The sequence below is a fragment of the Haliaeetus albicilla genome, chromosome 4, assembly GCF_947461875.1.
Source record: "Haliaeetus albicilla chromosome 4, bHalAlb1.1, whole genome shotgun sequence".
In the NCBI taxonomy this organism is placed as follows: Eukaryota; Metazoa; Chordata; class Aves; order Accipitriformes; family Accipitridae; genus Haliaeetus; species Haliaeetus albicilla.
The window spans coordinates 52751440-52775963 of NC_091486.1; the positions used below are offsets into that span (position 1 = coordinate 52751440).

General features: G+C 38.0%; 1 protein-coding gene across 14 annotated transcripts in view; it reads left to right on the top strand.

The window, feature by feature from the left end:
* PLCH2 (phospholipase C eta 2) overlaps positions 1 to 24524 on the top strand; it is a 119964-nt gene that overhangs the window by 78556 nt on the left and 16884 nt on the right. For all 14 annotated transcript variants that reach the window (XM_069782717.1, XM_069782718.1, XM_069782728.1 and 11 more), the window contains 13 exons: positions 3235 to 3405; positions 6302 to 6395; positions 10040 to 10243; positions 11343 to 11463; positions 13450 to 13621; positions 13876 to 13983; positions 16460 to 16618; positions 18439 to 18531; positions 18999 to 19099; positions 20064 to 20161; positions 20970 to 21152; positions 21604 to 21711; positions 21893 to 22017. In XM_069782717.1, coding sequence (XP_069638818.1) covers positions 3235 to 3405; positions 6302 to 6395; positions 10040 to 10243; positions 11343 to 11463; positions 13450 to 13621; positions 13876 to 13983; positions 16460 to 16618; positions 18439 to 18531; positions 18999 to 19099; positions 20064 to 20161; positions 20970 to 21152; positions 21604 to 21711; positions 21893 to 22017 — 1737 coding nt within the window. The remainder of the gene's footprint in view (positions 1 to 3234; positions 3406 to 6301; positions 6396 to 10039; positions 10244 to 11342; positions 11464 to 13449; positions 13622 to 13875; positions 13984 to 16459; positions 16619 to 18438; positions 18532 to 18998; positions 19100 to 20063; positions 20162 to 20969; positions 21153 to 21603; positions 21712 to 21892; positions 22018 to 24524) is intronic.

Genomic DNA, 24524 nt, shown 5'->3' on the forward strand with positions numbered 1-24524 from the left:
CAACTCAAGGTTATGGGGAAGGAAGGAAAGGCGATTGGAAAGTTTCCAGTAATCAGCTGATACAGGTTATCCTAGTGTATGCATCAGGCGAATATTTTGCCCATCATTTGGGTGAGTTGTTCTTTAGGAACAGAAGGTCCTGCAGAAAAAGAGTCTGCAGCTAGGGGGAAATTTAAACAGAAGTTTAGAAGTAGAGTTTAAATACTTGAGCATTTTTTCTGTATGTTACTGAATAAAAGAGAAAGAAAAGCTTCATAACACACAGATGCCCCAGGAAGCTGGGTGCTCATTTCTCTCAGGCTGCTCTTACTATGCCAGCCCTTGTTTTGATTACCATTTTCTGTTTCTGTTGCATAAAATTTATGTGGACCAGAATGAATTTTGAAAGTAGATTTGTCCATGCTGTTGTACACTATTGCATTATAACACCATATACATGTCCAAATAGAAAAAGAAATTTTTAAATGGAATGAAATGCTAGTCACCAGGAACTTGCAAATACCCTCTCCTTTGCCTTTGCTTTTGTTTGGGGAAGAAAAGAAGTCAGTTTGTGTCTTTCATTTCTGCAGGTGATAAATTATCCAATTGATGGATTAAGACCTGTATGGTTATGACCCTAAAAAATTTTACGTGAGGCTATTGCATTAAACAGCAGTTTGTGCAAAAGAGATGTCTTCTGCCAACTGAAAGTTCTTTGAATTCCAAAAGTACTGGCCATTGGGAGGAATGCTTGTAATAGTATTTCTGCAAGAGTATGGGCTACTGTGTTAGTCCCTGATTGTTTCCATACAGAAAATTGTTACCTCTAGGGCGCAGCCTGTACCTTATGAGAGTATTGGAGGTGAGGACTTTTCAGCTATTTTACTTTTTCTTATGCAATGTCTGGACAGAGTATGTATGTACCTTCAGAAACATAATGTACATTTAGGTGCCTGAAAATCTCACAGTTGGAATGGCAGCTGTTCAAGCACTGCTTCAAGTTTACTGGAAAGTCATGCTAGCCTTTTCAATAGGATTCTCAAAAATTCAGTTCTGGACACGTTCCAGGCTCAAAAGCCTTTGAGAATCATGCATGTACAGCCAGAGAAAACCAAGGGGTTTTACCCGTTACTTTTTTTTCTTCAGTTTTTTTCTTTCACACCAGCAAACACTAGGTTTACGGATGTAGCTCGGTGAAGAACTGAATTTAAAAACTCATTAAAATTAGTAGATTACAGTGACTCCCTTTCCAAGATGAACCATTAGGTTTGATGCAAGCCAAATAGAAGAGACTGGGCAAAACTCTCCTGGGAAAAAATTTGTGCTGCTTGTATGCTGTGTTCTGGTTTTATTGTTTGTAATCAATGACAATTACTACACATATCGGGTGCTTTAGAAATGCTATTAACAAAGAAGAATAGGTTTGCTTTTTCCACATGCAATGCATAATTGAAACTGAGCTGGTCTCAGCTGAAAATATAATTGCTATTTGATAGCTTAGAATCAGAATATTAAGCAGCCTTGAAATTAAAAATCAAATCTCTTGGTTAATGAAATAATTACACCAAGTATTTTAAGATATAATATGGTAGATTACATGTAGGTCTGAAAGAAAGTTACCTTTAATATTAATTTTTCTAGTTAAAAAAGTAGTAGTGAGTTGTTTAAAAAAATCTTGCCATAGTTAAAATGGCAAAAGCCATTTTTATTAGCTACTTGTTGTTCACAAATGCATTCGTATTTTCACCTGGGGCTCAGTTCTAAAGAAGCTTCATCTATGACTTCTCATTCTTCCAGTCACTTCCTCCATAGTACTGTCAGCTTCAATGTTGTAGCTGGTACAGGCTCCGAAACTGCTGAAGTGTGAGACTGGACAAGAGACAAAATAGCGAGGTCTATCAAGATTAAAGAGTAGGGAACAAGTGCAGGGTGTCCTTTGGGAACAAGGAAAGAGTAGGCTGTTTGTGTAAGTTTTTAAAAATCTCTGTGGGTACGTTAGAATAAATTGCAGGGTCATGGCAGTACTTTGTTCTTGGGCAAATAACTGTGAATTGATGTCAGCTTGCCAGGACAGAAGTGCTTTGTGAAGGCTGCTCAGTGCTGCTGTCCGTGGTTGTGAGAGCTTATTATCAGTGCTTTCCTCAACTGATACAAGTGCATGTGTGACAGTATGTGAAGGAAATTCAGTGGAAAATATGAAGGTTTGGTAAAAACCTGCCTCATTTATTTATTTTTTAATTTTGTGGCTTGAAATGTCCTTAAACATGTCTACAGTGAACGTGAGTAAAGCAATATGCTGATAACTCCTTTATTGAGAACAAAGTAGGGAGTGCTGGATAAGCTTCTTTTCATAAAATACGCAAGTGTTGTCTATCCTGTTTGGGAAACATTGCAGCTTTCCTTCTTCATACTTTCCCGTGGCAGAATTTCTCATTCATTTTTTCATGCTTCTTGGAAAAGGCTTTTAGGAAACACAGTAATTCCATAATCTCTCCTTCAAATAGTTCTATCATTGGGTGGATGCCATTGTGATCAGACTCTCACAAGATTTCTTTGAAGAAATTCTATCTCCACTGTGTGCAAACAGTAAGTAGTGTTGCTGATGCAACCGAGCATGGTTTGGATCACAGGCTGGGGCACCTGACCCCAAAAAGGAACCAAGAAATATATATATATTGTAGGCGATAGATATACCAGACAATATAGTGTCATTTACTGATGATTTTTTTTTTACTTGCAAAATTATTATTCTTGCAGATCTTACTAGCTTATGGCTGTGGATTTAACAGATATCCTCCCAAATCCTAGATATAAAATTAATTTCAAGATGACTTGGGTTCTAATGACCTTCTCAAGAAAATATGAATGGGTAATTCTGCCAGACATATGCATGTTCTGTTCTATGTTGCAGGGTACGCTGTCTTACTTCACTGCCATAGACAGAAGAAATCCTTCAAGCAGGGTTCCCTGTGGAACAATAAAGACCTTAAAAGTTGTTTCTTGGCTGATTCGCTAATGCATACATTTAAGAGGTTCAAAGGGGAAAGCTGTGCAAAGCATTCATATGACAAGCATCAGCCTGATAAATCAATGTGTTCTAGCAGGCCGTACAGTGACTAGCCATGTCAGGCAGTGTCAACCTGCATTTAATTTCAGTGTTGCTTTATTCTTATGCAGGAGTTTGTTTATTCAAAGTTCGTTCAGGCTATTGCTGGGCAACTGGGTATCTCATTGCCTTATTATTGTGTAATGCAGGAGGCTGATACGGATGATAACCAGGGCACGCTGGGCTTTGATGAGTTCTGCGCCTTCTATAAGATGATGTCAACACGACGTGATTTGTACCTGCTAATGCTCACCTACAGCAATCACAAGGACTACCTAGATACAGATGACCTGAGACGCTTTCTGGAGATTGAACAGAAGGTAGGCCCAAGCCAGGAAAAGACTTCCAGTCTGCATGCCTTTCTGTTTGCCATTTAAAATGGGTGGGAACTTTGTTGTCATGCATGTGAAAAATAGACAGTTAGATGCCTCTTGATTTTCATCTTGTAGGCTGGCATGACTCCTTCTTGAATCTTCTTGCTCTCACTACCTCTTTTTTTCTGTAGACTTTCGTTGTCCCCCTAAAGAAAGCCTCTACAGTTTCTTTCTTTTTCATGTGTTCTCTTAGGACAATTCCGTCAGTATCTGTCTTTTCCCAGTATTCAGTAGCCTGGTGCAAAGATGGTGTTTCTGGCTCTGCTTTTGACTTAGTGTATAGTCCATGATGAGACACTGAATTACTTTGTCACACTATCTCAGTTTGTAAAGTGGAAGATTATGTTTTTGAAGAGCTGTTGAGAGGATTATTAATGTCTGGGAAAGTTTTTTGAGGATGTATAGTAGTACATATTAAGTTGTCTCTTAGTGCTTTAACTCCAATGCTGGGGTGGGTCTTAAAGACTATTGTCCCATTTTGCTGAGCTGAAACAGGTGAGGTATTTTTCTCTGACAAACCACGTAATGTGTATATGCCCTGTATAATAATATGGGGCGGGGGTGGTGGCGGAATCAGCCAGTAGATAATGATAAGCTCGATATTTACTGTTGTTCATGAGTGTGACACATTTTACAGCTCTTCAGAGATGTTAATTTACAGCTTTATAAGCTTTGCTATTCAGATATTGAAGTGCACCTATACATTGTGCTTATAGCTGTTTATGCACATTCAGCAAAATACCAGCAAACTATGTGCTGTGTTGCAGTAAGTGCTATCCACTTGTGTTACTGTATTTAACAAGGCAGCTAGCCTACATCAGTCACATTAGAAATTTTGTCCATCAGTCACTTATGCGCACTGAAGTTACGGAAGTCCATTTTCTGACAGTTCACATATGTTTTCATGAAAAAGGGAAACTAGTGTTGATATATTCTTTTTTTTCTAATGGTAAAAGACCAAAGTTTCTTATCTCTGTGTGTATGGTGCACCACATTCCTGCCCACTGATCTGCTTCCTCCGTCACTGACTTGAACCTTTATGGCATTAAGAATCTTTGTAACCAAGCTACCTGGAAGCCTAACACTTTTACTCCTACCCCAAATACCCCTTGATCAGAACAAGTTTGAGTCTTTCTGGTACATGGTAATTTGGCAGACCAGAAAACAGCAAGGCATCTAGTATCTGTACCATGACAACATTCAACCATTGGAACAGGTTGCCTGGAGAGGTTGTGCAGCCTCCATCCCTGGAGGTTTTGAGGACCAGACTAGGTAACACCCTAAGCTAACTGATGTGACCTTGTAGTGGACGCTGCTTTGAGCAGTATTTTGGGCTGGGTAACTTCCTGAGGTCCCTGAATGATTCTATGATTTTTCATCTAGAGACTTGTGGAAGATTATGAAGTGAGGAAAAATAATTTGATAGCAAGATGCAGTCAATGCAGGAACAAATGCATTGACCCATCTTTGCCTTTTTCTCTCATGATCTCTTTTGAAGCTGCATGCCCGTAAATCATAAATCTCTATCAGTTTCAAACATTGTCTAAGAAATGAATGAATAAAAAAAGATATCTCTCTGGCAGTTATCTTTTTAGTTAAGTGGGGTATGTTTCCATTTCATTGGTCAATTGATCCTCCAGATGGTGAGAGGAAAATGAACACTCGCCACAGGACACAAATCAGCTCAGCTAATCACTGATGTGGACAACCCGTGCCTGTGGGGCTTCTCTCCCTTGCCTGGTGCTACCCTTTCTCATACAATCTGTACAGGGAAAACAAGTGTTCATTCTGTGCGTTTGAAACTGTACCAGAAAAACCTTCTGTTGTTCCAGAGCGTTATCTTTTAAACCCAGCAAACCTATAATGTATGGGCAAATAAAGGGTTAGGGGTTTTTTTCTTGCTCTTCTTTTATTTATTAGATTTTAAATTGCCCCCAGAAAAGGCATTGATCTGGTAGTAGATAGGCTGGTGGTTTCTTTTCCCTGTAAGCAAAGATTCCATGTTGCCAAAGCAGTCATCAACTTGGTCACTTTATTGGCAGTTCCCTCTGCTGACAAGAGCTGATTTTCATGTGTCATGTACAGCACCTAATGGAAAGGATTTGCTGGACCACTCAGGACAGGAATATTAAATAATAACAGGGGTAGTAATTAGAGGAAAAATCTACAGTAAATAGCAGGATTATTAAATAATAGTGTTAAAATCAAATTATGAAAATATTGCAAGGTAAAAAAAGCTACAGCTTATCATAAATGCCCCTTTCTTTGTAAATGACAACATTTACAAACATGTATTTCCCTTTGTACTCTTTCCTTTTTCAGTTGAGAATGCAAAGCAACCTTGAAGTTAACAGATTTCCTCAAGGAGCTTTCTGAGAGCATTATGTCCTGATTCTACGTTACCCTGCTAGTAACTGATTTTTCTGTCTGCTGCATAAAGATGAGGCATTTTCTTGTTTTATTTTAAAGTAAAAACCTTTGATAATGCAAACTAATCCTTTAATCCTACAAGAGAAAAAATGCCATTGGTTTGTGACAAAGCTGCTTCTGTTTGGATGCTCTGTGTGCCTAATAACACTCTAACCAGATTTGACCTACAAAGCAGAACTCTGTCTTTATTGGCTGTGATCAGGCAGCTGCCAATAGGACAGAAACTTTTCACAAAGCAGTCTAGTTCTTATCTGACCTGACACTGATTGACAGGAGTGAGAATCTCACTGGGTAACTGGAAATCCTTAGTACCACTATGGATATTCCAGCCAGCTGTTAAACTGTATACAGAGAAAAGAGCTAAGAGAAGCTGTGATTACTAGTTAACACTTCATTTTTGCTACTTTTACAGATGACGAATGTGACTAAAGAACACTGCCTGGAAATCATCAGCAAGTTTGAACCATGCATGGAGAACAAGCAGGAGGGAGCTCTGGGGATTGATGGTAAGCTGGCTGGCGTAGCTTTCGTAAGAAAGAGGCAAGTGTTTAGATGCTTATGAGAATATTGCGTTTGTTTGCATAATATATAGTCAGAGAATTTTCTCATGTTGTATAGAGTATGCTTTTCAGTAGTTTTTTTTTTTTTTAATATCTATTATTTGCTGAGGAATGTAAAGGGAAATTGGTACTCTCTGGAGGATTTTTAAAGGTACATATCATGATGAAGTAGCAGTCATTGAAGGTCAGCTGGAGCTGGATGTGTCTTTATTTGTGCTTTTGGAAAATACAGTAGAACTTAGTTGCATCATTCCTGCAGGTATTTTTGGAAATCCTTTAAGTTTTAATAAGAGGAGTCATCTGATCCAGAGTAAACATGTGAAGTGGGATGATAGATGAAATTTATATAGAAGCATGCTTTCATGACCTCTGCTGCTAAAGCCTTCACTCTGAATATAATGATGCTGTACCATCGTGATGGTAGCTGTTATTTTGAGGACTGATTCTAAATCCTTTCCCCTAAATAGTAAATCTTCTACCAGATCTCACTGACTTCACGGACAGAGTACATTCCTCAGGAATTAGATTCTGCGCAAAAGTTCTAGGACCTTTTGAAAATCAGTCTTGTCTATTTCTATGGGTGTGTTGTCATAGTGAAAAGTGGCCAATTATAAGTTCAGTTTGGTTTACTGCATGAAGAAGTGGGTAGTTTCTGGTATATTGTGTAAGGTGGGAGTTTGTTGCAAGAAATGATGGCTGCTTAGGGTGCATTCAGGTCTGTTCTACTTTCAGACTAAATTTTCAAATTATTTTAAAGCTTATACTAATGCCAAGTGAGTGTAGGAGTTGCCATATTCATGTTTTTATTCTCTGGTGCTTTACAGTCAGTGGCAGTCACATAAATAATCAATAATCAGGTTCATTATTTTGCCTTCCTCACAGCTAGAAAGGTAAGACTAGGCTTTTCAAACTACTGTAGTTTTTCATACCAGAAGGGAAAACTTTTAAAAAACTAACCTGATCTATAGAATTGCTTTGCCTAAGAACGGATGATAAAACAGTTGAGAGTTTATGGGTTAGGATTAGAGACCAGCCCAACGTAGGTGACATTCTGCTGGGTGTCTGCTATAGATCTCCTGATCAGGAGGAAGTAGAAGATGAGGTTGTTTTGAAACAACTGGAAAAAGCTTCACGTTAGGAGGCTCTGCTCCTTATGGGAGACTTTAACCACTCCAGTATCTTGCTGGAAGTGCAACAGAACAGAACATATCTAATCTAGAGCTTAACCAATACAGGAGACTTCTGGAGTGTATTGATGATAACATCCGAACAGAGCTGACTGAGGAGCTGACAAGGGGCATGCTGCTGGATTGGGTACTAACAAAGAAGAAAGAACTGCTTAAAGAGCACAGATATATATCTGCATGCATATGCATGTATGCACATGTGTGCACACATGCACACAGAGAAGTTGTTCTTTTCTTGTCTTTGTGTGTAGTTGAGACTTTAGATTCCTCTTGTCTTCCAGAAAACAAATCGAGTGTTGCCTAGGGAGACTGAAATACAACAGCTATGGAAACTGAAGCTGTATGTTTATTCCTCAAGTTGGTACAGCCCAGACAGGAGCATCCTGCCCACACATGGAGGCACTTCAGTAGTACTAAAATAATACTATAGTGTCCTTTGCCCATTCATGTTCATTCATGTGTCTGTAGTGCCTTGTGTCCTCAGCTGTGATGGCTTTTATCATGAAGCACCTTGGACTGGCCTGTGACAATTAGCTCATTCAACAGAGTCTTGCAAAAAACCTCTTACCTTCCTCTGTTGATCAAAATAAAACACTGTGTCAGTATGCTTTTCCTGAGTGTGTAAATACTGGAGATCTATGGTACACAACACTGCCAATATCTTGATTCATTCATATTTCTTCATCGTAGGGCTGATAGATCCAGTTAGTGTGAACTCATTATAACAATTTTGATACCATATTTTAACAAGTGCTTAAAGCAAACAATAGTGTTGGTTCAGAGGCTGCCCTAACAGTGATGTGTGGAATTAATCTTGTAGCAGCTGTTTGGTTTGTAGTAAGAAGAAATAATTAATCTGCCAAAAGTGATTAGCTGTATGTTTGCTGATGCTGTATGCTGCACATACACTGTGCCCTATCAATTTTTCACGGTATCTGCTCTGACTTGGTTAGTCTTTTGTTTTTACTCTAGCTATGTTACTGGTTTGCTAGTTGATCATGATATGTGCCTCAAGAGACTCAAATATTAGGCTACACTGAGGTTCCCTAGCACTGTTTCCTAGTGTATTCTTCAAAAAGATTTGGCTGCTATTTGTATTTATCAGCTCTTTTCCTTTAATAAAACTTTCATCAACACAAGATGTAAAGCCTATAAGAACTGTCATAAAGGTGACATTTTATCTTGAATTCTATTCAAGCTCAATTTCTCTGTGTTCTGTAGACCAGTATTCTGAGATTGATATTGAAGACTGGACTTGTTTTGCCTTGTGTAACTTTAGTGAAACAAAGCACCAGTCTGTCACAGTCAGAGAAAGTGCATTAAGACCTTTAGAAGTTTGGCAGGATTTTTATATGGGCACTGTTTTATTTATGGAATAATGAGTGAAATGTCAGGAGAATTAGAAGTCTTGAAGCAGAGACCTTTTGTATAAAGGCGTCATTGCCGTCAGCAGCTGTTAAAGTCAGGATGTGAATGGAAATCTTAGTCTTTCATTAGTGGTGAACGAAAAGAATTTTGGGGAGGCTTGACATCAAAGTTACAGTTTTTAATGTTAGTTTGTCTTGTGAAAGAGTCTGTGTATATGTGCACAAATGTATACTGGTGATCTGAGAGCAGCCATTTCATACAAAGATAAAAAACGTAACTTGCGAAAACTTTGCTTCTGAACAAGAGTGATTGCAATACAGAAATTGTCCAGGTGATGTTTGCATGATTTGCAAGCATCCCACTAATTCAGAAAATAAGTTCTAGAAAGTACTACAGATAAATGATTTTTCAGTGTTAAGTCCGGAGTGAACTTCAGTCTCATAAAGTGACAGTAATACAATACTGCAGATCTCTCCCAGCCACATGCATGTTTGTGCATGCAGTGTCATATCAAAATGAGAGACTGTTGCTTGTACAAGCCAATGTGTGTTGACATTCTTTTGGTATTTTCAGGAGAAATAGAGGAGAGGAGAGTATCTCCCTTGCTTCACACTGTGTTGGGCCACTAGAAACTGTCTTTATGCAGTACAATACCATATATCTTTCAGCTCATTTCACTGAGGAGCAATGCCAGGATATCACCACAGATCCCTGGAGGCTTTTGTATGCCATGCGACTTAATGTCCCAGCAGAGTCTTTTGACAAAAATTATAAGCCTAAAATGTCAGGTTTGGATTAAATAGACATATTTTCTTAGGAAAGGCAGAGCAGGGAAAAGTGCAAAGCAACTGTAAATTTATTGAAAGCAATAATCGCAATTGGTCATCGTGACAGTTGGAATGTGGTGGTGATATTTATCTTACATGTTCATGAATGTGTTGGTGAACGTAGAGATGCATTTTTAGGCTGGTTTTAGGAAGGCTACAGCAACAAAAAGGACAAAACTGTGTTATTTATAGTATTGTTTGTTTACAGGTTTCACCAATTACATGCGGAGTCCATCAGGGGACATATTCAACCCAGAACACTACCAAGTGAATCAGGACATGAGTTTTCCTTTGAGTCACTATTTCATTACCTCTTCACATAATACCTACCTCATGGGAGATCAACTGATGTCCCAGTCTAGGGTGGACATGTATGCATGGGTGCTACAATCTGGCTGTCGTTGCGTAGAAGGTAAAGATCAAAAGGGAATCATCAGTAGGTTCCATAGTTTTGTTTCTCCTCTGTAAAGGAAGACTGATGACTTCTGTTGAGGACATGGTAATTGGGCAGAGGAAAAAGCCTAGTAAAATGGTGTCTTTCCTTCATAAAGAACAACAAAATAATGTTGCAGTATAATGGACAAATTTTCTTGAGCATGGAAATAAGGCAGACATTTGAAGAGTAGTGTCATTGGTACTGAGGGAAAAAAATTGTAAAAATATTTTTGTAGAGAGAATAGTAACTTTCAGTAGAATGTATTGGTGTATATACTTTCTAGCCGAGTGCATGACAAGCAAACTCAAAAATATGGCAGATTTCTTGCTACACGTAACAGGAAAGCCGATATTTCTGATAAGGGAAGTAGGGTTCTATTATGTGAAATGTTGACAGTCTCTGCGGTGACCAGGAAGCCTTTATGTGAAATCTCTTCTGATGCTTGTAGTGCCTTTCTGAGAGAGTACCAGTTTCGTAATCACCTTTAATATCCTGACCATCAAAGTGTTTTCACAGTTTTTCAGAAGGCCAATATCATGGTTTGCTCAGGTTAGATTGTGGATATGCCAATGGATACTTCAGAGGAGTAAAACATTTCATGGAAATATGACTGTAAACAAGTATAAGGTTAGGCAAAATCCAAAGAGGGCTAGAGATGACTAGGTCTTGGCTTTGCTTGTGGTGTGAGAAGCTTGGCTAAGATTCTCTGCTTTCCTTTTCAGGTTCAGCAGTAGCATAATGAAAGTAATGCTATGCTATGTCATCTCTCTTCCTGCCATAATAATCCTCAGCACTTGTTAAAAGGAGATCTTTTTTGCTTGGGGCTTTCTCAAACAATGGGAACAATCATCTGTACACAGTAGAATGTCAAGGCCAGGAATTTTCTTTAGAGAAAGGACGTTGAGCACAGTGAGGAGGGAGATACAGATGAAGGGTGGGAACAAACCTATACCCTGCTTTGTTGGGTACATGCCTGGCTGGGATGCTGAAGGGAATTGCAGGGTCTCAGAGTCTTCCACAGGTGGTGGCCCCAGATGTTACTTGTCTGATGGGTGTCATTGTTTCTGTTCTACAGTTGACTGCTGGGATGGGCCGGACGGGGAACCAATTGTCCACCATGGATACACTTTGACTTCCAAAATACTCTTCAAAGATGTGATTGAAACTATCAACAAATATGCCTTTGTCAAGAATGAGTATGTATACAGTCTGCCAACTTTTGAGTCTCAGGGCTATAAGCTGGAGAGTTCCCTGGCATCCTTGTAAAAGCAGTTAGTGAAAATCTAACCTGTTCCTGCATATGCCAGACAGAATTCTGAGTTGTTTTGTGTGGGGAGAAAGCCTTCAGAAAGAAATAACAAGGCAAAATTGACTGAGTAGGGGCAGTCTGTACATAGTTGTGGGACTGTCTTTATCCCGTTTGTAGAAGACCAGAGGATTAACATGTTTTGACAGTGAATGTTTTTAGTGGAAGGCTGACGGTTTAACCACATATCTCTCTGGATGTGTACTCCAGTGATGTCAAGGTTACGCTTGGTTACTCCAGGGATAGGAAGCAAGTCAGGCAGCAAAGGAATACAAAGAGACAGCAGCCCAACTGTGGAGAAAGCAGACTGTTCAAGAGAAATAGGTTATTTTCCCTACCTGTATGTTGCTCAGGAAATCAGAGAATTATACAATGGGAAGTTTCATATACCTTGGCAGTACTGTCCTCTTCCTGAGAGTCAAAATGTGTGTGTCAACCTATCTTTTTCTTTTTTTTTTTTTAAGACAAATTAATTTATCTCTGTAAAAAATTTTCCAGTAGCTTCTCCTAAGCAGTCCATCTGTCTTCATTAATAGAGCTAACCTTGCCCTGAAATTTCAGCCCAGGTAAACTAATCGTGAGCCTGAATTTTTTTGAGTTTGCCTGAAGACATGGTAAATAAATCAAAGGAAAGCTGGCCAGCAGGATATATGGCAATGCTTCTGAAATTGTTACAGTTCTTAAAAGCTTTATAGAAAGGCTAAGTGGGACTGTGTTACAACTTATTTGTGGTGGGTTTTTTTCTTGGTAGATATTGGTGCTCAGTCAGAGTTTGGTACTGAACAAAACATATTTCAGACTTGCAGGTGGTTTTTTTTTCCCAGGACAGGCTGGAGGCTTAGCTGTTGGTAGGCTGCAAATTCAGCTAAGGAACTAGCTTCAGGCAAAGCTAGGAATCTAACTGTAGTCATCAGCTGGGAAAGTTTTGTCCTCCAGGCATTGACTGGCTGAAAGCCTCCTTTTTCCTTATGAGGAGCTAATGAGGGCCAGATGTCATGATAGACATCTTTTTATTCATAATTAGTTTTTACTTAATGAATCACTCATAATTCAGCCCTACAAAACTGCACTGTGTGCTGGCTTTTGTGCTCATCCTAAAAATGCATCATCTCTAAACAGAAATCCATCTTCAGTGTGATTTTATATGGCACCAACCACGCTGGAATCGATGTTTCACAAATCTTATCTTGATGATGCCTTTCAAAAAACAAGGCATTGTTATTTCTTGGCCTCAGCCTAGAGAATCAACAATATATGACAACAATAAAACTAAATCTAGAAATAATGCTTACTGTCTTTGTAGAAGAGGCTTTATCTGCAGGCTTGTTTTTATGACACTGCTCTGTTGCTAGCTAGAAAAGTTTTCATGGAAGAACTAACACAACAGGTTTATCACTTGGTTGTTGGAAGTGGGAAGGTAAAGACAAAGCCCTGTTGGGGATTTTTTCAGTTCTTGGAACCTTTATTTACTTTTATCTGTGAGAGTACAAAATTGCTGAAGCACCGATTGGAGAGGAGAGTTGAAGGCAGTGACTACTTAATTTTTCCTTACGACTGGCTTGCCAGAATCTCTTTGATAGTAAGTGAAGTTCAGGACTGGGTAGTGTAGGAAGGCAAAAAGTGTGCTCTGGAAAAAAATGCATCAAATCAGATTGCAGAAGTTTAATTATCCTGTGGCTGTCAAAAAATCGACCATTCAGTTTGGAGTGAGTAGTGGAGTATCACTCCTGTGCCCACACTGATTTATCGAACCACTGTGGATTTCATTGGTGGTGATGTCTGTTACAGGAATGGCTCAGACAGTAATAACTGTTATCCTCTTAATGCTATAAAAACTAAATTTGCAGTTGATGATACTTGCTTATGTCTCTGCCAGGTACCCTGTTATCTTGTCAATTGAGAACCATTGCAGTGTCATTCAGCAGAAGAAGATGGCTCAGTATCTTATAGAAATTCTGGGAGACAAACTGGATCTGTCTTCTGTGCACAATGATGATTCTACCAAGCTCCCTTCCCCAGCAAGTCTTAAAGGAAAGATACTGGTTAAGGTAAAAACCTGCTTCGTTTGTTCCATCCCTTTTTTTGTGATGATTGTGATTTCTGCCTGATTATCACTTATACCCTAACTTAAATCATTTTACAAAAAGCAGTCTTTAAGAACCTGGTACTTAAGGTTCTGAACAAATGTCTTCTCAATCAGCAAGAACCTGGCTGCATGCTTTGAATAATCTTACTTTTTTTTAATATGTGTGATAGCAAGAGCTGCGTGCTAACCTGCCTGCGTAATCTTTCTATCTTCTAGGGAAAGAAACTTCCAGCCAACATCAGTGATGATGCAGAGGAAGGTGAAGTTTCTGATGAGGACAGTGCTGATGAGATTGATGATGACTGTAAACTAATGAATGGAGATGTAAGTTAAGTGACAATTTGGATGTAAATGTATGTTAAGTTTTCCCATCCCAGTGAGAAGAAACCTTGTATGAGTTCTCTGGAATGTGGATGTGGTCTAATCCTTGGGATTCCTCACAAGTCTTTTAGGTTCTAAACCTTCGTGGGGACAGATTTGACAGAAGTGCATACTGGACAGCATCAGTTCCAGTGGTTATGTTTCAAGTTTGGAATTTTCGTGTCTTTTAATATTTTAAATAGTAATAGCTCATGATTCTTTATTGCATCATAGTCTTCTTCCCCTCAAATGCAAAAAAAAGAGAAAAGTTCTACTTATGTCAAATTGTGGTCATTGTTACACAGCATCCCTTTGGTTTGCTGAATGGTGGGTTTAGTTGATTTTTACTGTAAGAAGGTGTTAAAAAGGGAGAATATTTTAATCTCTGCTTGCTTTAATCAGAAAATCCCTTATTTCTCCATCCTTTTTAAAAGTTAATTTTTTTTGTCACTTTGATCTTCTGGCGAGTGACGTTGCATCTTACAGAAACAATACAAAATACACAACAAAACCATCTAATAACATAACCCAGATTGCCTTGGAGAGATTTTCAGTCCTCTCTCCCTCAGGATATTTCCTCATTTTATATTATGAATTTGACGCTTTTAATCTAAAACTAAAAGAGAAACTTCTTTATGAATAAGTCTACCAAAGGGGAAAAATAATTTGTTTTTTAAAATTATTATGTTTTAGCGTATCGCTTTTCAATATTCTAAAGCTGAGATCTGTGATGTTTTAATACTTCTTGGGGTTTGACACCTTCTTGTTACATGATGCAGCTTTTCAAAGTGGAAGGTATTGTACAGGCAGTGGTGTGGTACAGTTCAGTTCAGCAGGCTTTCCACCTATGTAAGATCAGGCCTGGTATCAAGACATGAGCCTTTTGAACAGTAAGAGAATGAGTTGAAAGCCAAACCAAAAGCTTTTACAACCCATTTGGGGGCTACCTACGTAGCTGACTGTACAGGGAAGCTAGAACTGCACAAACTGAATGAAATGAGAATTGGACATTTCTTGACTTTGAAACTTCACTGTGATCAACAAAGTTCACTCAGCTTGTTTTCCTATGTTTTCTAGTTCTTTTGTCTGTATCTCAGGCAATATCCAAAGGCAACAAGGCAGGTGATTTGACAAGCCTGCTGAAATCAGGGCCGCTGTTGTACTTAATATCCTGATTTTGCAAGTTCTCCAGATAATTTCTAGACTTAAAGATGGCTTGTTTCGAGAGGATCCTAATCCCGATGCTTGAACAAACAGAAATGTTAGCAGGTCTCTCATTGCTAGAAATTACTTTTGCCATGATTCTTTTCAACTTAGCCCACAGATATACTATTTATAAAGAGATGTCAAACAATGTTTATTTTTCTTCCATTGAATGGATGGAGAAATTAATGCCAGTAAGAAAAGTGTCATCTCTCATAATAAAATTAGCTAGTAACATGTTGTGGTTGGGTGTATTATTCTCACTAAAAGCTCAGTAGGCATTACTTTGCTGACCTCATTGTCTTTGTTACTAACAGTTCACTTTGCTGTGAGGTTTAGTGATGCTTTAAATCTGAGATTTGCTACAGCTGGCTTGCTTTCCAAGCCAAATTTTGAAGCGCTCAGAAAATCATAGCTTGTTTCATGACAAATTTAACTGGGAATTCTTAAGGCCTACTGAGAAAACACAATCTGTCACCTCTTAAAAGACCTGGGATTGTGAGTTTGTGCCTCATGGATGAAAAAGAAAACTCCGGATTTCTATTTGTTTTCCCTCCACTTCCTCACAGAAGGAGTTCTCTTACATTTTGCCCTTGAACTGCTGAAATCAAGATTCTAAATCTTCTCCCATTCCATCCAGTAGAAGCTTGCATCTATTGTAGCTGCAGTCAACCTTGACATAGCATATGAACGCTGTCCATCAACCCTGATGTGTGAGAGAAATACCGTATACTCAGTTTTGACATGTATCCATTACTATTAAATTTCTGTGAAGAATGGCTTATTGGACAGCACAGTGGAATAGATCAGATTTTTTACTAAATTGGTGCTGCAAAACATAGCATATGTTAACCCAGTCCAGTATGGGGAGTCATCTCAGTAATAACTATTTCTATTTTAGCACATCCTTGGCTTGTAACAGACATGACATCTGAATAGCTCTGCTAATGGTCAGTCTTGGTTTAACTAGAACTGTTTTAATGAGTTTTACACTCTCATCACTTCAGACAATCTGTTTATACTTTAGATCTAACATCTACTTCAGGGCTTCATATGCTTCCATACCTTACATTGTTTGATACTGAGCTGCAGGTAACTCCTTCACATTATGCAAATGAATAACTTTTTTTTTTACATTTTTTCTTGCATACAACATTTTAGTTTGCATTAATCCTGGCTGGAATTAATAAGACTTTTTTCATCACTACCTAGTTTAATGATTCTGTTTTGTTTGTAGGCATCTACTAATAGGAAAAGAGTGGAGAATATAGCAAAGAAGAAACTTGATTCACTGATAAAAGAATCCAAAATCCGTGACTGTGAAGATCCAAACAATTTTACAGTTACCACTCTACCATCATCAGGAAAGGCTGGTCTAAAATCAGATAGTAAGAAGGTGAACATGTTTTATCGTACTTCACTTGCCCCTACACCTGATTGTTTTGTTTGTCTCTGTAGCTATATAGTACTATAATTTCATAACGGTAATGCTTGTTCTTTCAAAGGTGGATGTCTAAAGTTGGGCTTTTAATTCTGTTTTGAGAGTCCCCAGTTAAGATAGCTCAGTTTACCTCAGGTATCTGCAGCCATCATTGTACTAATGAAACTAAAGAATGCTCAGCACTTCCCTTAAAACAAGATAAGTGTGAGTCACACAATGAAAAGATTCCTGTCTCCTGTCTAGGTTAACTAGGATAATACAACTCAAGAATAACCAGATAGCCAAAATGTTCCTCTGGGATGTGGTAAAGCCGGGTTCACATCCCCAGTCAGACTTAGGTGGAACTGGGATTTTGAAGCTGTTTTCCATTCTGCCCTGACGAACACTTATTTGGCTAATTCAATATATAAGAAAACATGTTCCCTTCTTCTGTAATATTTTCTGTAATATTTTGTCATGACACCTTGTTAATACCTCATGTTGCTTATATAAAAGCTGTATTAAAAGGAAGAATACTTTTCACATTTATGTCCATTTAGTGGAAGCTTCTTTCTAATTTGCTGATAATAAGATTTTAATTTTAGCTGTTTTTGTGATTCACACTTGATGCAGAGGGATAATCAGTTATTGCAGATGAATAATGAAATGTGGCAGTCCTTCAAAATATAAACTGAAATGCTAACCACCTCTTTCTCTAAAGTCCAATGTCTTTCTCAGTGATTTCAGACAAAGAGAAGTTTAGCATTTCCATTTGTTGTGTTTTATTAGCTTACTGAATAAATCATATATTATTGACTTCAGATTCACAGCTGAATTCATTCAGTTAATGATGATGCCAGGTGAACATCACTGTCAGATATGCAAAGCTTTTTTTCTTGCTCACACAGCAATTGGAGCATGAAATATACAAAATGAAATTACTTTTCAACAGAATTTTATTTTCCATTATAAAAAGTGCATATGAAAGTTGGGCTTTTTTGCCTTGGTTGTCTGTGTTCTATGCATTTACATTTGTATTTTAATTTTATACTAATACTTATTTATAAAAATGTACTCAGCCCACAGACTACACTTAATGAACTTGAGGCATTGTCATTTTAGAATTTGTAATAAGCCACAAAAACCTTAGGAAGATTGTTGCATGCAAATTAAAAACATTTGAGGTCTTCCAATAATAAGCAAGTGTACTAACTAGGGATTAAAACTAGATGAGAACTAAAAATCAGCTTCCCAAAACTTTCTATGGCATAAGTTTTGTATGTACTTTTAAGCCTAATGATTTACACAGTGTATCAGACAGTTATTCTTGTAAGATGCACTACAAGGCCAAGGCTTCTTGGCCTTGGATACTAGGATTACCCTAGGAAAACTGTGTAGCTGGCAGAAATAAGTCCAGTTAAACTATGCTTTTCACATATTAAGCTATAAACCAGTCTGGTGTCAATGAATGTTATGTGGTATGGGGGCATTCAAACTTTGCCTAGATGAAAATAAAATTGGGGTTACATATTTGTGAGATTTCTGTCTGCTCTGAAAGTTCCCATGGACAAAAATGATGGTAGTTATTGCTGGGATAAAAGGTCTTTTACTCAGCCTGTGGGTTTTTTTTTAAAAAAAAAAAAAAAAAAAAAAAAAAAGCCTGCATTGGTCTGCTCCAGTTCTGTTGACACTTTAGGGAAGATTGCTTCCCAAACTATTTCTGATGATGTTCAAATATGCTGTCTGTAGCACTCTATTTGGTCTGCTACATTATTCTTTCTCTTTGGTTGCTTTAGAACAAACTTGAGGATGATGTGGAATCTGGGGAAGACTTCAGTACCAATAAAAGGCACAGCCGATCATTGATGGGCAGTTTTTCTAAACGCAAGGTGAGTCACTCGGTAAATTAGGTCTACACTACATATTGTATTCTTGGATAGGTTTTCTTCTTTGCACACAGTGGTTGAGAAGAATATCATAATTGCATTGTCTAGCAGAGGCTTGCTATCAGACTGTTCACTGAATGGGTAGGCTGGATAACTGGTTATAATGGTGCATAACAGTTTCAGTTTACATCAAGGACTAAAAGTATCCAAGATCTAATCTGAAAAGCTTAAAAATTAATTTGCACCTTTTATCTGAGGATCTAATTCCTTTATAAAAAGGCTCTGACCTCGGGCTGAGTCTTCCCCACATGCATGCATATTATTCTGCAGTACTGAGTATTACAAAAGCTGTCGTTTCCTATTTTCTGTAAGTAATATACTCATAGCCATAACAAAGCAGAATTGTATCCAGCTGCTCAAATGTTGTTCAGACTGTTATGATATTATGGTTTCATTTCCTTGTGGCACAGAAAAAAGGAAGCAAATTGAAAAAGGCAACAAGTCTGGAAGAGGGTGAAGATGATTCGGATTCTCAAGGAAATTTAGCCAGGAGCTCTGTACATTACAGCAGGTTTGTGAACAAGTGATTTGGCAATTTTGTTTCTGTAAAAGATACCTACATAAATGTACCCACTAAATAGATATGCTTCAGGTCTAGAAGTCAATTTGTTGAAGGCTGCAGGCATGTGACAGGGATCTGTTATAAGGGTAGATCCGATGTTTGCCACAAGATCATTAGAATGATCTCTTGGTGCCATTCAAACTAATTAGCAAAGTACAGCAGACCTTGTATGTGTTTTGAGCTCTTACCATCTCATCCAGCTGAAATATAGGCCATTTGACTGGTGGCCTAGTTGAATCCATTAAGGTGGATTTGCAGTTTATCAGGTCCCCAGCTGATTTTTTTTATTGTTTTATAATTTGCCAAATGAAGTTCCATCACAACTCAGCTGATGATTTTGATTTTTCTTTTGAAATTGCCTCTTCAAAAATCCTGACATCAAAGATCCTTTGCAGGATGGTTGCTTAAGCTTCAGGCTTCAAAAGTAAGAAATCAGATCAAGCAGTTCTCTAGGATACTTTGGAGCTTTTGGGGGGAGTTTAGTAGATATGCTGTTAGTGACAACCTGAAGCAAATAAGGAGGATCAGAGCATTACTTTCTTACTATTTCTTTGGGATTTAAAATTTTTTTTTTTTGTTAGCACTTGACTTGAGAAGTAAATATATATGTGAATAGATGTTCCACCCTTTGGTCAAAGCAATTTAGAGTCCTCCCCACCAGATCTTAGTAGGTGAATACTTATGTCTGCCATTAACAAGAAAGAACAGGCCTTACTTGTTCCGTGTACTTTCATGCCATTGGTTCCACAACTGCTGTGCTTTGACAGCGAAGCTCTATGTGGTATAAAACTATTAAGTACCTCCTTGGTAGCAGAAAACCTTCTTATGTTTCTTTACCCTGATTTATTTTTAAATATGAAAGATAAAATTTAGCCCTTGATTAATGGGAAGTTAATTTGTTTTATCTTTCTAGAATAAACCGACAGAAGAAAACAATGAAGCTGTCCAGGGCGCTCTCTGACCTCGTGAAATACACAAAGTCTGTTGGCATCCATGACGTTGAAACTGAAAGTAGGTTGAACTAAAAGTCTGCTGAAAATAATTGCTATACAAAGAAATTGAAAGGTTTATGTCCTTACATATCTTCTTATTGAAAGCTGGTTTTCTGTTTGTTTCTCCCTGACCCTGAAAAGATTTTAACAGAAGAGCTGCACAAAATAAAGCTATACTATTCTGAAGTAGCTGACCACTTGCTATTCAGAATCCACAAAGTGTGTCTAGAGTTTTGTGACAGCTTCCATAAAGGAGAAAAAGTTACTACAGGTAGTAAGTAGTACACATGTAGTCTTTGCTAGCTTGTATAAAAGCTGCCACACAACACTTAAATCCTGGGAAATAAGAGGACTTAGTTATGCTCTTGGGGAGAATGGTCAGAAGAGCATTTCAAGCTTGAAGTCTAGATTCTTAAGTGAGATCTGATGAAACATCGGGCATTAAATTTCTAGAATATTTCAGTCCTCTTTCTAAGTTTTCTGTATCTTATTTTGACAGGAATCAAGTTTTAGTTAAAAGTGTCAAAAAGAGAGAATTGCTTGCCAGAAAACATACTTGCCTTGAGCAAATTAAAATCTTAGAGACTTTTTTTTTAAACTTCTTAATGAAGATTCAGGTCATTCCTTATATTCAGCTTCATTTTCCCAACCATAACTCCTCCATTAAGCACAATGATTTTGCTGTAATATAAGAATAGCATAGTTCCCTCTGAGTGGGATGTATTCAAATGATGCTTGATAGTTATAAGGAACTAGTGCCATGTAGTTCTGAATGCTTTATCTAGATAATAAATAAGGAGATTACCTCTAATCTCTCTTCTCTTTAGTCTCTTCCAGCTGGCAGGTTTCATCTTTCAGTGAAACAAAAGCCCACCAGATACTGCAGCAAAAGCCAGCACAGTATCTACGTTTCAACCAGCATCAGTTGTCCCGCATCTACCCATCTTCTTATCGTGTAGACTCTAGCAACTACAATCCCCAGCCATTCTGGAATGCTGGATGCCAACTTGGTGAGCAGAAAGAAAACTTGTTTATTTTTGTTTTGTTTTAGGAGGGATGTTTTAATAGGAACACTGGAATCACCCCTTAAAATACTCCGAGTTCTCTGCTCATCCAACTTTACTGACAACTGAGTCCTCCTTATTCCTCTCTATGTTGTTACCGAGATAGATTACCTCAAACATGTGTCTTACATCCAAGTAGTTGTCTGATAAATGGAAATAAATTAACTTCTCAAATGCAAGGGGACTTCAGAGTTCAGACTCTTTTGGAGAGCTTCTCTCCCTGAAGCTGTGATGTATGTTATGTAGGTGAATTCTTTTTCATAAAACATTTGAGTTTTTGCATCCAAGAAGTAAAATGTGAAAATGTATTTAGGTGTCCTTCCTTTAACTTGGTTCTACAAACAAGAATGCTGTTAACGTACTCAGTAAGTAATATCACCTTCTTTTTTTTAAATAGTTGCACTAAACTACCAGTCAGAGGGAAGAATGCTGCAACTCAACCGGGCCAAATTTAGTGCCAATGGGAATTGTGGCTATGTCCTCAAACCAAACTGCATGTGTCAAGGTAAGAAAAATGAGCAAAATAAGTGGATCACTTATTGCGTGAGAAGGGTGGGTGTGGAACCTTATTATAGTTTGTTTAAGAATGCATTTCTGATACTCAAAGCAAATGAGACCGAAGGTATCTATAACTAGATCACCAAAATTGTACTTCTTTCACATTATGTGACTTCTCATTCTTACAGGTGTCTTTAATCCAAATTCTGAAGACCCACTGCCTGGTCAATTGAAGAAACAACTGGTTCTGAGAATTATCAGTGGTCAACAACTCCCAAAACCACGTGATTCCATGTTGGGAGACAGAGGAGAGGTATGGGACAATCGGTGATTGTTCTTGTGTGTTGGAGAAGGTTTATTTCCATATTGGCTGGGCTAAGGATGAGGATTTAACTTCCTGCAGTTATCTGTCAGGAGTCATAGAACATGAATAAATTAGGTCACTAGCATTCTAGATCTTTAGGTGGTTTTCTTCATTTCTGCATCACAGGAATGGTCTGCTGGTTTTCCTCCAGTTGTCAACACAGTGCCTCCAGGAGAAGCAAAAAAGGGCCAACAAGCTCATCATGATAAGTTTCTACTCACCATAGTACTCTAAACATCCTCCTTCCTCCAAAACACCCTTGCAAATAGTGCCAAGTCAGTCTGTCTCTTAAAAAAAAATAAATGTAGAAAACTGCTGAGCTTGTCATTCAAGGCAAGCAGAGTTACCTGGGAGTCCTTCCCTCTGCTTGCATGAATCTGCTCCCAGTCCTCCATTTAGCACAGTATTATTACATGTTTTCTTTCTGTCCTTCATTTTGGCTTCTGTTGTGTGATCTATCCTTTTTTTAATTTTTTTTTCTTTTTTTATTGCTCCCTTATTTGTTTTATAAAACCCTTGGCAACTTCACTTAATGAAGTATCAGACTAAAAGGAACCAGATCTGCAACCTCTTGGCAACTTTTTAAAGAGGCTTTCTTCATTTCTTGTGCTGTTTGTTGGTGTCACAATGTCATTCACATGACTTTATTAAATATTAGTCTTTAATGAATACTAGTATGAAGTTTTGTCAGAGTTAAAATTTCCTTTTAGCCTTTTGCAATTAGAATCAAACCTCTCAAATGAGTTCTTACATGCTTGAATTTTATATGAATGCTGCAATCAGCTTCTAAATACCCTTTCTCCACAGAACTCTTTAGGTGACTACATCAAACCAGGTAAACTTCCCTAAAAACCAAACACAGTAGAGTCATACTGAGGGTTTAGTGAACCTACCTATGTTTTAATTAATTAATTTCCATTTCCATTTCTTTCTTTATTTCCACTCTTATTAATATGCAACAACATGGAATTTGTCCTAATTCAGATTGCACTTATATTTCAGAATATGAAGAATAATCTGTTGGAATTTCATTTTATCCTGAGCAGTAGGGGAATTAGCTCATGCAGAACCTGATCTTGGAAGAAAACTACCTGAGCTCATGAAGCCAGTTCCCTACAACTGTTACCAGTCATGTTTGAAGTGATTACTCTAAGAAGTGCCTGCAAAACATACGAATTTACTCCCCATGTCAGGGGCCAACACTATATAGGAAAATTAACACTGTTAAATGCCTAAATAATCTTAAGAAACAATCTGCACCCAGTCTGTCCAGACACCAAACTTGCAGTTAGTTTAACCCTGAGCAAGGGTTAGTTTAACTTTCAGACAAGCACCTGTAGCCTGGCTCATCCTACCCAATTTCCTGTGCTCCCTGATTTGATTGCTGTCAGTGTCTAAGCTAAGTCAGGTATCTACACTATATAAGCCTACTCAGAAATAAAAGCCCTGTTGAAAGCTACAGTAAGTTAGGTGGTGTTCAAAATTCCATGTTTCATTTTATGTTTCCTTTGCATATAATTATACCAGAGAAAAATCAGACCTTTATTGTGCTGACCACTCTATGTTACGAAAAAGATTTTATAGAATAGAGCTAGGCAAACAAGATAAGATGTTTGACAAATACATTGTGTAGTCTTTCCTACTGAGAATGAGGTGTCTTTTGAAAAGTAATAAAAAGCAGATACAACACATCTAATTTTTCTTTAGTGGTAGAGTATTCTGTAGGGACATAGGCACAAGGAACATCTGTGTTCTCCTAAGTATCAAAAAGAGTCTTCATTCTTGCTGAGGTTGCATTGGCTGTTTACATTCTTGGTATCTGAAAGCAGTAATAAGCTTTCAAAAAATGTAATAGTTGGTTATATGTACTCTTGTCTTCAATGTTACTTTTACTTACTGGGAGATGGATGGTAGATTTGGGTATCAGGTTGCTGTTTCAAATGACATATAACTGAATGGGTCCAGCATAGGTTTTTTTTATGAGCCACATCACAGGCTGGACACAGATTAATCTTTTAAAGCTACCTGCCTTTTCCTACTCCTTGTGAATAGGGATAGAAGTGTCACTCTGAGACTCAACTCTGTCAAAACTTGTCATCCTTTCAGAGAACACAAGTAAAAACTGTAGAGGTTCAGGCTAATTACAGGAATATCTCTGTGGTTACCTAGTACGATGTGAATGTAAAGACTCAGTGCCAGGATAGTCCTCCTTTGTGATCCCCAGAATGTCCTTCCGACCGTTGCCTTCAGGGAACTTATAATTCAGTTGAGGTTCACATTTAATTAAAAGAGGTCTCCACAGAGTCAAAGGCTTTCTAGTCTTAGGTAATTACAGCAACCTTCTACAAGACATGCTCTGGTTTTTCAAGCTTACATTCTAAGCAGAGTTTCTTCCAGAAATGGAAGGTAGTAATAGGAGATTTTTGCAAATCGGCCAGAGGTAGAACTCGACCTCC